This window comes from Triticum aestivum, chromosome 3B (genome assembly GCF_018294505.1).
Source record: "Triticum aestivum cultivar Chinese Spring chromosome 3B, IWGSC CS RefSeq v2.1, whole genome shotgun sequence".
Classification (NCBI taxonomy): domain Eukaryota; kingdom Viridiplantae; phylum Streptophyta; class Magnoliopsida; order Poales; family Poaceae; genus Triticum; species Triticum aestivum.
In genome coordinates this window covers 32,834,101-32,846,291 of record NC_057801.1, presented here as the reverse complement: position 1 = coordinate 32,846,291, position 12,191 = coordinate 32,834,101, and the positions used below count along the sequence as shown (strand labels likewise).

The window sequence follows — 12,191 nt, the reverse complement described above, 5'->3', positions numbered from 1 at the left end:
CCGACGGGCTAGAGGCTCAGTAATGAGGGAGTGCCCATTCCCCTGTTGCCCGACACTGTCACCAAGCCATCGTACTTCGCCGACGAGGTCGAGATCGCGCGCGCCTCACTCACCGACGCCGAGCCCTCCCTTCCCCAGTACTTCGAGCGCCGCCAGCAGCAACGGCTGGCGTCCACCAACGGGGCGCCGGTGGTCGGCGACACCAAAAACTGCGAGGGGCGCCACCTCTGGTGGGGCGTCCCCGGCTGCACCCTCGACGGCGTGCTGGCGCACCTCGTGGGCGGCAACAACCCACCATTGGCGTACCCCCGGTGAGGACGGCCGCCCCGACGCACCGCCGACGCGACGCGCAATGGGCGCCGAGGAGGTTCGGCTCCTCCTCCTCCTCTTCCTTGTCACGTTCTTCCTCCCACTCCTCCGACACTCCATCGTTACTCGGCGTCAAGGCCGAGCCCGCGGCGGAGACGCTGCTCGGCTGGCGTACACGCAGCGCTGGCATTGTCATCAGCGAGGGAGGCTGGCGCGCCTCCTCGTCGGCTCCTACCCCACGCTTCGTCAAGCCGAAGACGGAGCCGGGTCTCGCGCCGGTGAAGATGGAGCCGGGGCTGGCTCCGGTGAAGATGGAGCCGGGGCTGCTGGCGCCGGTGAAGGCGGAGCACGGCGAGGTCGAGGTCGACGACGACGCGGCCCTTGAATGGGCACGCCAAGACTCCCTGAAGATGGCGAGGGAGCGCCAGCGCGCCGCCCTAGAGCGCTTCGTGCAGCCCCGCCGAGGCCGCAACGAAGGCATCGTCGTCATCATCCACGACAGCGACGACGACAACGACGCCCCGCCGCTGCCGCCACCAGCCGGGGATGGGTCCAGCAGGGGCGCCCGAGTCAAGGAGGAGAAGGTCGGCGATGGCGGCGACAACGGCGACTTCTCGGCCTTCAGCAAGTTTTTTTTGACTAGTTTTTATACGCAATGGCGTGTTTTAGCCCAAATTTGCGAATATAAAAGCCCATGTTTGCCGAAAAGTGGCGTGTTTCAGCCCAAGTTTGTCTATTTTTTTACTGAGGTCTTTCTTTTAAAGAACTCCTTTCAAACACTTCTTTATGCTTTCCGAAAAAATTCTACATCATTTCTGATCAACAATATGTCACTCACATATACTTATCAGAAAGGCTGTAGTGCTCCCACTCACTTTATTGTAAATACAGGCTTCACTGCAAGTCCGTATAAAACTATATGCTTTGATCAACTTATCAAAGCGTATATTCCAACTCCGAGATGCTTCCACCAGTCCATAGATGGATCGCTGGAGTTTGCACAATTTGTTAGCACTTTTAGGATTGACAAAACCTATTGGTTGCATCATATACAACTCTTCTTTAATAAATCCATTAAGGAATGCAATTTTGACATCCATTTGCCAGATTTCATAAAATGTGACAATTGCTAACATGATTCGGACAGACTTTAAGCATCGATACGAGTTAGAAAATCTCATTGTATTCAACACCTTGAACTTGTTGAAAACCTTTCGCAACAAGTTGAGCTTAGTAGATAGTAACACTACTATCAGTGTCTGTCTTCCTCTTGAAGATCCATTTATTTAACATGGCCTGCTGATCATCGAGCAAGTCAACCAAAGTCCATACTTTGTTCTCATACATGTATCCTATCTCAGATTTTATGGCCTCAAGCCATTTTGCGGAATCTGGGCTCATCATCACTTCCTCATAGTTTGTAGGTTCATCATGGTCTAGTAACATGACTTCCAGAACTGGATTACCGTACCACTCTGGTGCGGATCTTACTCTAGAAGACCTACGAGGTTCTGTAGTAACTTAATGTGAAGTTTCATGATCATCATCATTAGCTTCCTCACTAACTAGTGTAGGAATTACTGGAACTGATTTCTGTGATGAACTACTTTTCGGTTCGGGAGAATGTACAATTACCTTATCATGCTCTACTTTCCTCCCACTCACTTCTTTCGAGAGAAACTCCTTCTCTAGAAAGGATCCATCTTAGCAATGAATAACTTGCCTTCGGATCTGTGATAGAAGGTGTACCCAATAGTTACCTTTGGGTATTCTATGAAGACGCACTTCTCCGATTTGGGTTCGAGCTTATCAGGTTGAAACTTTTTCACATAAGCATCGCAACCCCAAACTTTAAGAAACAACAAGTTTGGTTTCTTGCCAAACCACAGTTCATAAGGTGTCGTCTCAACGAATTTTGATGTTGCCCTATTTAACGTGAATGCAGCTGTCTCTAATGCATAACCCCAAAATGATAGTGGTAAACCGATAAGAGACATCATAGGTCGCACAATATCCAATAAAGTGCGGTTACGACGTTCGGACATACCATAACATTTATGGTGTTCAAGGTGGTGTGAACTGTGAAACTATTCCACATTGTTTTATATGAAGGCCAAACTCGTAACTCAAATATTCTTCTCAACGATCAAATCGTAGAAATTTTATTTTCTTGTTATAATGATTCTCCACTTCACGCTGAAATTCTTTGAACTTTTCAAATGTTTCAGACTTGTGTTTCATTAAGTAGATATAATCTGCCCAAATCATTTTGTGAAGGTTAGAAAATAATGATACCCGCCATGAGCATCAATACTCATTGGACCGCATACATAAGTATGTATTATTTCTAATAAGTCACTAGCTCGTTCCATTGTTCCGGAGAACGGAGTTTCAGGCATCTTGCCCATAAGGCACGGTTCGCAAACATCAATTGATTCATAATCAAGTGATTCCAAAAATTCATCTTTATGGAGTTTCTTCATGCGCTTTACACCGATATGACCCAAACGGCAGTGCCACAAATAATTTGCACTATCATTATCAACTTTGCATCTTTTGGCATCAATATTATGAATATGTGTATCACTACGATCGAGATCCAACAAACTTTTTTTATTGGGTGTATGACCATCAAAGGTTTTATTAATGTAAACAGAACAACAATTGTTCTCTGATTTTAAATGAATAACCGTACTGCAATACACATAATCAAATCATATTCATGCTCAACGGAAACACCAAATAACATTTATTTAGGTTTAACACTAATCCCGAAAGTATAGGGAGTGTGCGATGATGATCATATCAATCTTGGAACCACTTCCAACACACATCGTTACTTCACCCTCAACTAGTTTCTGTTTATTCTGTAACTCCTGTTTCGAGTTACTCCCTCCATTCCCTTATACAAGGCCACTATGAAAAATACATTTTACATCTATACAAGGCCACTAACTGTAATCGAGGCAACATTTAATGATGTTTTCTCGTAATAGCAACTTGTTTAAACTTGCATGTATGTAGTCATAATGACATTGTGCTACTCCCTTCTCATTTCTCCCTTGCATGCATGCGGGCATATTAATAATCCCGGTCAACGAGAAGAAAAGTTGACTTACAAAGCAGTCATTAAATTTTGCCTTGGTACCTGTATTTTGAGTTTGTGGCCTTGTATAAGGGAATGGAGGGAGTACTAATCTTAGCAACCGAACAAGTATCAAATACTCAGGGGCTACTATAAACACTAGTAATGTACACATCAATAACCAGTATATCAAATATATCCTTGTCCACTTTGCCATCCTTTTTATCCACCAAATATTCAGGCATTTCCACTTCCAGTGACCATTTCCTTTGCGATAGAAGCACTTAGTTTCAGGCTTTGGTCCAGCTTTGGATTTCTACACGGGAGTGACAACTTGCTTGCCATTCTACTTAAAGTTCCCTTTCCTTTCCTTTGCCCTTTACTTGAAACTAGTGATCTTGTCAATCATCAACACTTGATGTTCCTTCTTGATTTCTACCCTCGTCGATTTCAGCATCACGAAGAGCTCGGGAATCGTTTTTGTCATCCCTTGCATTATAGTTCATCACGAAGTTCCAGTAACTTGGTGATGGTGACTAGAGAACTCTGCCAATCACTATCTTATCTGGAAGATTAACTCCTACTTGATTCAAGTGATTGTAGTACTCAGACAATCTAAGTACTTGCTCACTAGTTGAGCAATTCTCCTCCATCTTTTAGGCGAAGTATTTGTCAAAGGTCTCATACCTCTTGACACGGGCATGAGTCTGAAATACCAATTTCATCTCTTGAAACATCTTATATGTTCCATAACATTTCAAAAACATTTTTGTAGTCCCGGTTCTAAGCCATAAAGCATGGTGCACAAAACTATCAAGTAGTCATCATATTGAGCTAGCCAAACGTCCATAACATCTGCATTTGCTCCTGCAATAGGTCTGTCACCTACCGGTGCATAAAGGACATAATTCTTCTGTGCAGCAATGAGGATAAACCTCATATCACGGACCAAGTCCGCATCATTGCTACTATTATTTTCCAACTTAGTTTTCTCTAGGAACACATATAAAACATAGGGAAGCAACAACGCGAGCTATTGATCTACAACATAATTTGCAAAATACTACCAGGACTAAGTTCATGATAAATTAAAGTTCAATTAATCATATTACTTAAGAACTCCCACTTAAACAGACATCTCTCTAGTCATCTAAGTGATCACGTGATCCAAATCAACTAAACCATGTCCGATCATCACGTGAGATGGAGTAGTTTTCAATGGTGAACATCACTATGTTGATCATATCTACTATATGATTCACGTTCGACCTTTCGGTCTCCGTGTTCCGAGGCCATATCTGTATATGCTAGGCTCGTCAATTTTAACCTGAGTATTCCGCATGTGCAACTGTTTTGCACCCGTTGTATTTGAACGTAGAGCCTATAACACCCGATCATCACGTGGTGTCTCAACACGAAGAACTTTCGCAACGGTGCATACTCAGGGAGAACACTTCTTGATAATTAGTGAGAGATCATCTTAAAATGCTACCGTCAATCAAAGCAAGATAAGATGCATAAAGGATAAATATCACATGCAATCAATATAAGTGATATGATATGGCCATCATCATCTTGTGCTTGTGATCTCCATCTTCGAAGCACCGTCGTGATCACCATCGTCACCGTCGCGACACCTTGTTCTCCATCGTAGCATCGTTGTCGTTTCGCCACCTATTGCTTGTACGACTATCGCTACCGCTTAGTGATAAAGTAAAGAAATTACAGGGCGATCGCATTGCATACAATAAAGCGACAACCATATGGCTCCTTCCAATTGCCGATAACTTGGTTACAAAACATGATCATCTCATACAATAAAATATAGCATCACATCTTGACCATATCACATCACAACATGCCCTGCAAAAACAAGTTAGACGTCCTCTACTTTGTTGTTGCAAGTTTTACGTGGCTGCTACGGGCTGAGCAAGAACCGTTCTTACCTACGCATCAAAACCACCACGATAGTTCGTCAAGTTAGTGTTGTTTTAACCTTCTCAAGGACCGGGCGTAGACACACTCGGTTCAACTAAAGTTGGAGAAACTGACATCCGCCAGCCACCTATGTGCAAAGCACGTCGGTAGAACCAGTCTCGCGTAAGTGTATGCGTAATGTCCGTCCGGGCCGCTTCATCCAACAATACCGCCGAACCAAAGTATGACATGCTGGTAAGCAGTATGAATTGTATCGCCCACAACGCACTTGTGTTCTACTCGTGCATATAACATCTACGCATAAACCTAGGCTCGGATGCCACTGTTGGGGAACATAGTAATTTCAAAAAATTTCTTACGCACACGCAAGATCATGGTGATGCATAGCAACGAGAGGGGAGAGTGTTGTCCACGTATCCTCATAGACCGAAAGAGGAAGCGTTAGAACAACGCGGTTGATGTAGTCGTACGTCTTCACGGCCCGACCGATCAAGCACCGAAACTACGGCACCTCCGAGTTCTAGCACACGTTCAGCTCAATGACGTCCCTCAAACTCCGATCCAGCTGAGTGTCGAGGGAGAGTTCCGTCAGCACGATGGCGTGGTGACGATCTTGATGTTCTACCGTAGCAGGGCTTCGCCTAAGCACCGCTATAATATTATCGAGGAGGACTATGGTGGAGGGGGGCACCGCACATGGCTAAGAGATCCAAAGATCAATTGTTGTGTCTCCAAGGGGTGCCCCCCTCCCCGTATATAAAGGAGTGGAGGAGGGGGATGGCCGGCCCTCTCTATGGCGCGCCCTAGGAGGAGTCCTACTCCCACCGGGAGTAGGATTCCCCCCTTCCAAGTAGTAGGAGTAGGAGTCAAGGAAAGGGGAGAGAGAAGAGAAGGAAGGAGGGGGCGCAGCCCCTCCCCCTAGTCCAATTCGGACTAGGCCTTGGGGGCCGTGCGGCCTGCCCTAGGCAGCCCCTCCCTCTTTCCCGTATGGCCCAATAAGGCCCAATACTTCTCCCTGGCGAATTCCCGTAACTCTCCGGTACTCCGATAAATACCCGAATCACTCGGAACCTTTCCGAAGTCCGAATATAGTCGTCCAATATATCGATCTTTACGTCTCGACCATTTAGAGACTCCTCGTCATGTCCCCGATCTCATCCGGGACTCCGAACTCTTTTGGTACATCAAAACACATAAACTCATAATATATCTGTCATCGAAACCTTAAGTGTGCGGACCCTACGGGTTCGAGAACTATGTAGACATGACCGAGATACGTTTCCGGTCAATAACCAATAGCGGAACCTGGATGCTCATATTGTCTCCTACATATTCTACGAAGATCTTTATCGGTCAAACCGCATAACAACATACGTTGTTCCCTTTGTCATCGGTATGTTACTTGCCCGAGATTCGATCGTCGGTATCTCAATACCTAGTTCAATCTCGTTACCGGCAAGTCTCTTTACTCATTACGTAATGCATCATCCCGCAACTAACTCATTAGTCACATTGCTTGCAAGGCTTATAATGATGTGCATTACCGAGAGGGCCCAGAGATACCTCTCCGACAATCGGAGTGACAAATCCTAATCTCAAAATACGCCAACACAACATGTACCTTCGGAGACACCTATAGAGCTCCTTTATATTCACCCAATTACGTTGTGACGTTTGGTAGCACACAAAGTGTTCCTCCGGTAAACGGGAGTTGCATAATCTCATAGTCATAGGAACATGTATAAGTCATGAAGAAAGCAATAGCAACATACCAAAGGATCAAGTGCTAAGCTAACGGAATGGGTCAAGTCAATCACATCATTCTCCTAATGATGTGATCCCGTTAATCAAATGACAACTCATGTCTATGGTTAGAAAACTTAACCATCTTTGATTAACGAGCTAGTCAAGTAGAGGCATACTAGTGACACTATGTTTGTCTATGTATTCACACATGTATTATGTTTCCGGTTAATACAATTCTAACATGAATAATAAACATTTATCATGAAATAAGAAATAAATAATAACTTTATTATTGCCTCTAGGGCATATTTCCTTCAACATGTCCTTAAGGGACTAGACTAATGTTGCAACTCTTGCAACCGAGGTCGAAAAACATACTAAAGGGCTTATAAAGGTTACATCGATAGGTCAATAATAGATACATATTATGTCAAAATTTCTTAATCCATGACATTAAAAAGTAAAAAAAACATATGTTAGCTTTAGCATGCTAAATTCACATCCTAATACGAATTTAATAACTATCATAGCAAGATTTACGAACAAAGGGACAACATTCCCTTTAAAGCCAAGACATGATAGATTGCTTTGTTTAAGAAAATCCCTTTTTGTTAATTCACATTGTTGAGTCCTAATTTTAATCTAATATTACTTATAATCTAAATGTAGACTTAAAATGAGCAAATTAACTTGATAGTTCAATAGCAAATGTGGGGCATACATTTTCATTATTTTAAAAAGCGGATACATCTGAGCTTGGAGAAAAAAAAAGATACATCCAAAGTTTCTGCATTGATTTTTACAAAAAAATGTTTTATATCTAATTTACTATTTTTGTCATGAAATTAGACAGCGATAGATCGGTGATGTGTGGCATGACACTGCGCGTTAATAGTGATCAGGGTAGTTAAGGGAGGTGGTACAATGCCCTTTGAAATGCCACAAATACGAACTGAGCTGTGACTTGGGTTCACCATGGGGGCACATGTCAAAGGATTGAAGGTCGGGGGGTAGTAGGGAATATGTCAAAGACATCGAGGAGGGACTACACCGATGAAACGTGGCACTAATTAGCAGCGGATATGGCCGGAATTAGAAGCGATGGGCTGATGGCGGTGATGTTTTGGAGATAGGAGATAGGGACGTAAGTGAGCGATTGAGAGAATGCCGGAAAGAGGACAGGGAAGGCATGCATACGTTCCATCCAGTCGATAACTCAGGCATCCGTGGCAGCCAGCCCACATCCACTGATAATTCCAGACACCACTGCACTAGTAGAGGAGCAACCAAAACTCTTCATCGACTAGCATATAGGGACATGACGACACGAAGCCACAAACAGCCCAGATTCGGATCACCAGGAATCCACGGGTTGCATGGTTAGCACCACCGGTAGGCTTGTCAAAATTTAATGTTGATGGTGCAGTTTCGAGAAATGGTCGTGTGGGCTCAGTTGGAGTGGTTTGCTGCAGTGAAATGGTAGAGTCTTTGGTCTCTTCAGCTATGATCTTTTTGCATATTGTTGATCCTTTGATTCTAGAGACTCTGGCATGTAGGGAAACACAAGCATTGGCCAATGATCTTTTATTCGACGATTATTTGCTGCTTCATACTGTTTATGAGCAGGAAAGTATATCAAAGATGGTAGTGGAGGAGACAATGCAGCTATTGGTCGCGAGATCCATACAAGGAGAACCGAACTTGATGAATGTCATTTTAGCCAAGAAAGTAGATATTGTAATTTTGAAGCTCATTATCTTGCAAAATTTCCGTTTTCTCCTGGTGTGGGATGTGGCTAGGATTTCCCCATGATATTGTAATGATCCCTTTGAACATTAAATAAAGTGGAGTTGGATTATTCTAAAAAAAAGCTACGACCACAAAAAGACGAAGACAGTGACATCGACCTCTTCTTGCTTCATGTAGGGTCACTGGACTCCGCGGGGTTCTCGCTGGTTTGTGTCCAGACACAGGCGCAGCAGAACATTAGGGCATGTACAATGGTTGATAAAATAATCTTATCTTAAGTCTTGCATGTGATTTAGAGATAATAAATTTTTTTGTGTACAATGGGTCATCTCTTAGCCTTATCTTCAATAACTAGCAATTCCTAAAAATGTGGTGAGACATATTGTGCTAAGAGATCACCTCTTGTTTTCTCTTAAATAAGAGAAGACAAGCCTTTTCTTATGTGTTCTCTCTCCTGCACTTCATCATCTATCCTACGTGGCACTCCTAAGATAGCACCATTGTACATGCCCTTAGCGTTACCGGATGCTCCGTGTGTTTCTCTTGGTTCAGGTGCCAGTCCCCGGTCTGGACATTGGCCATTATCCTCCGCTCGTCGCTGTTCAACGGCTGCCAAAATGTTGTCTATGTATTGTCCCCTAAGTTCGCCGCCAAGGTGGCAAGCGTGTCGTGCCAAAATTGGACATTGGCCATTATCCGCTATCACCATGAGTATCGATGGGGACAAAGGGGATGCCAAAATTGACAGCAAGAAGGACGATGAAAGCGAAACGATGACCTGGATACGGGTGAACCAAGAGGATGATGGGGTGGATGGTCATAATGGTGATTGAGGCAAGGTATACTTTGGTTGTTTGGGTGCTAGCTTGACAGCAGTTTACTAGTTGAAGGGTGTGAGACTTCATACATAAAATCTTGGTGGTCAGCCCGCCGGGCGGCCTCGAAGAAGCAGAAGATCGTCTCGCTCAGGTCGAACTGGAGATAAACTGCAAGAGTCTGTAGAGTGGACCATATGCAGGTACGTACTTTAAGTGGTATAACATGTTAGGAGGATTGTGCAGCGCAGTAGCATCTCGTAGAAACATGGTTGTCATTTATTATTCTCAAGAAATATCCATGTGTGCATCGGCGTAGTTTGAACATATTATGGGTCATACTCGGTGCAAACAAAAATTCTAGTACTATCATGTGGGAGACGCCATACTCATTTGCTAACTTTATTCATATATGATGCGTACATTTCCATTTGTTGATGGTCAGTCGCCTAGAAACGTGATTCATGGCATTTGATTTGGTCGAAAAAGAAGGTTGAGCGTACAATTCCGAGGTGGATGTTGATGGGTGCCAGTGGCTCGGCATAGGAGGGGCCCATCACACAGGCATTATTTGACGAGGCGACACACGGCAATTTCATCGACCATGAGCGACGGTACTGATGGTTAGGCTGACGCAGGAGGGACAGTAGTGGGCAAACAAAGACGTTGGTGGAAATCCACTCATGCTAATTATTTTTCCAAGAAACTGATATGTGGGCAGGCCCATACATTTCAAACTTACATATGAGGTGAATTGCAACAATCTGTCTCTGCATACATTCATTTCACAGACGCAGCTACATTATGGATTGTGCAAGTTAACCAATCAGCTCTTTGCAGCCCTGAAGTTGGTCTCTTTAAACCACCTATGCCGCAGCGCGGCCCTCGCCGTGAGTCTCTTTTCAGGGTTGCATCGCAGTAGGCCGCTCAAGACCTCAAAACCAGCTTCTGAAAGTTGGGGGCGGCATCTTCTCCTAGCATCGGCAGGGCATGGGAACATGGAGCGCAAACTGCTATGCAATGCCCATCCGCCGGGCAGCTGCCGCCCATCATAGCCCGGCCACTCTTTGATGTCTGCCGTACCAAGAAGGTCCAAAATCTCACTGAGGTGATCCATGTCGGTCTTCCCATAGAAAGGGTGGTGACCAGCAAGTAGCTCAGCCATCATGACGCCAAGAGCCCAAGAGTCGATGCGCTCGTCGTAATTCGTGGACCCTAGGAGGAGCTCTGGTGCGCGGTAACCCTGTGTTCCGATGTGGTTTGAGTAGGGCGGCCCATCGGCCATGCTGCATGATAGCCCAAGGTCACAGATCTTGAGGTTCTTGCGGTCGTCGACGAGCACATTCCCCGGCTTAAGGTCACGATGCATGAGACCTAGACGGTTCATCCTCATCACGCCGGAGAGGAGCTGCCTCATCATCAGGCGGACCTCCAGCTCGGTGTGTCTCCTCCCGAAACGGACATGCTTCATGACGTGCCTGAGGGTCTGCCCGACGAACTCCATGGCGATGAAGGCCTCGCCGTCGTGCTGGCCCGAGGCGCGCAGCTGCACGATGGACGGGTGGCCGTTGCACTTCTCCAAGGCGCTGACCTCGCCCATGAAGGCGGAGAGGTAGCGGTCGCCGCTGTTGTCGTGGGCGTACTTGTTTGTGCGGAGGCACTTGATAGCGACGATCTCGCCGGTGCGGCGGTCTCTCGCCCGGTAAACCACACCGAAGCCCCCTGCACCGATCTCGTTGAGTCGCTGGAAGCGGCCACCAATTGCAGATTTTGAAGAGTCACCACCGGTGGCCGTGGTTCTTTGGCCCCATTCATCCCGTCTAGCAACACGGTTGCGCACTGCCGGTGTGGCGGTGGCGACGTCGTTGCCTATGAATTCCGACCATCCCATTTTTTGCCACTAGGCAGCAACTCAACTCCAACTACTCTGACGATCTGAGGCGGGTTAGGCTCGCTTTTATAGCCAGCGCGGGCGGCTCTCGCTTTTATAGTAACCTGTTACTAATACGCGTGGCGCCGTTAATTAGTTTCCGCCTCGTACTCCTATTTCTATTCCGGTAAGAAACGCACCAGTCTTTTGCTATTTTATATTGGGAAAGGAACACCGGTATGTTCCCGCTTCTACATCCTTTATTTATGTATACGTGTTCTGGGAAAAGGACACGTGCAACTGGGAAAAGGATTCTTGAGGAGTTACAAGAGCTGAAACGTGCAGGTGTAGGTGTCGGAGGTGTAGATAGGTTTGTGAGGAGTTAGACCTTAGCCCCGCGTTTGGTGTGGTGTTACCGGTGACGGATGTTCGCATCTGTCGCATGTATCTTGTAATTATCTTTTCTCTTTTTTATAAAAATATGGTACGCTATTGACGTATTCTCGAAAAAAAAATCATAGCTTCTAAGATCGAACGCTTCTAAAATTGGTGAAATACCTCTGTACACTACTGGAATTCTTAGGTACGCCGGGTGTCATGCTCTTCGCCGAGTGCTAAAATACGGACACTCAGCAAAGAAAACTTTGCCGCTCTCGGTAAACCCAGCTTCACGGTAAAC

At 45.4% G+C, this 12,191-nt stretch overlaps 1 protein-coding gene across 1 annotated transcript; it reads right to left on the bottom strand.

The window, feature by feature from the left end:
• Positions 1–10,444: 10,444 nt before the first annotated feature.
• Positions 10,445–11,569, bottom strand: LOC123064571 (putative cyclin-dependent kinase F-2). Its single transcript, XM_044488027.1, has one exon. It carries the CDS (start codon positions 11,531–11,533, stop codon positions 10,469–10,471), a length of 1,065 nt encoding a protein of 354 aa, XP_044343962.1. The 5' UTR covers positions 11,534–11,569; the 3' UTR covers positions 10,445–10,468.
• Between the last annotated feature and the right edge of the window lie 622 nt (positions 11,570–12,191).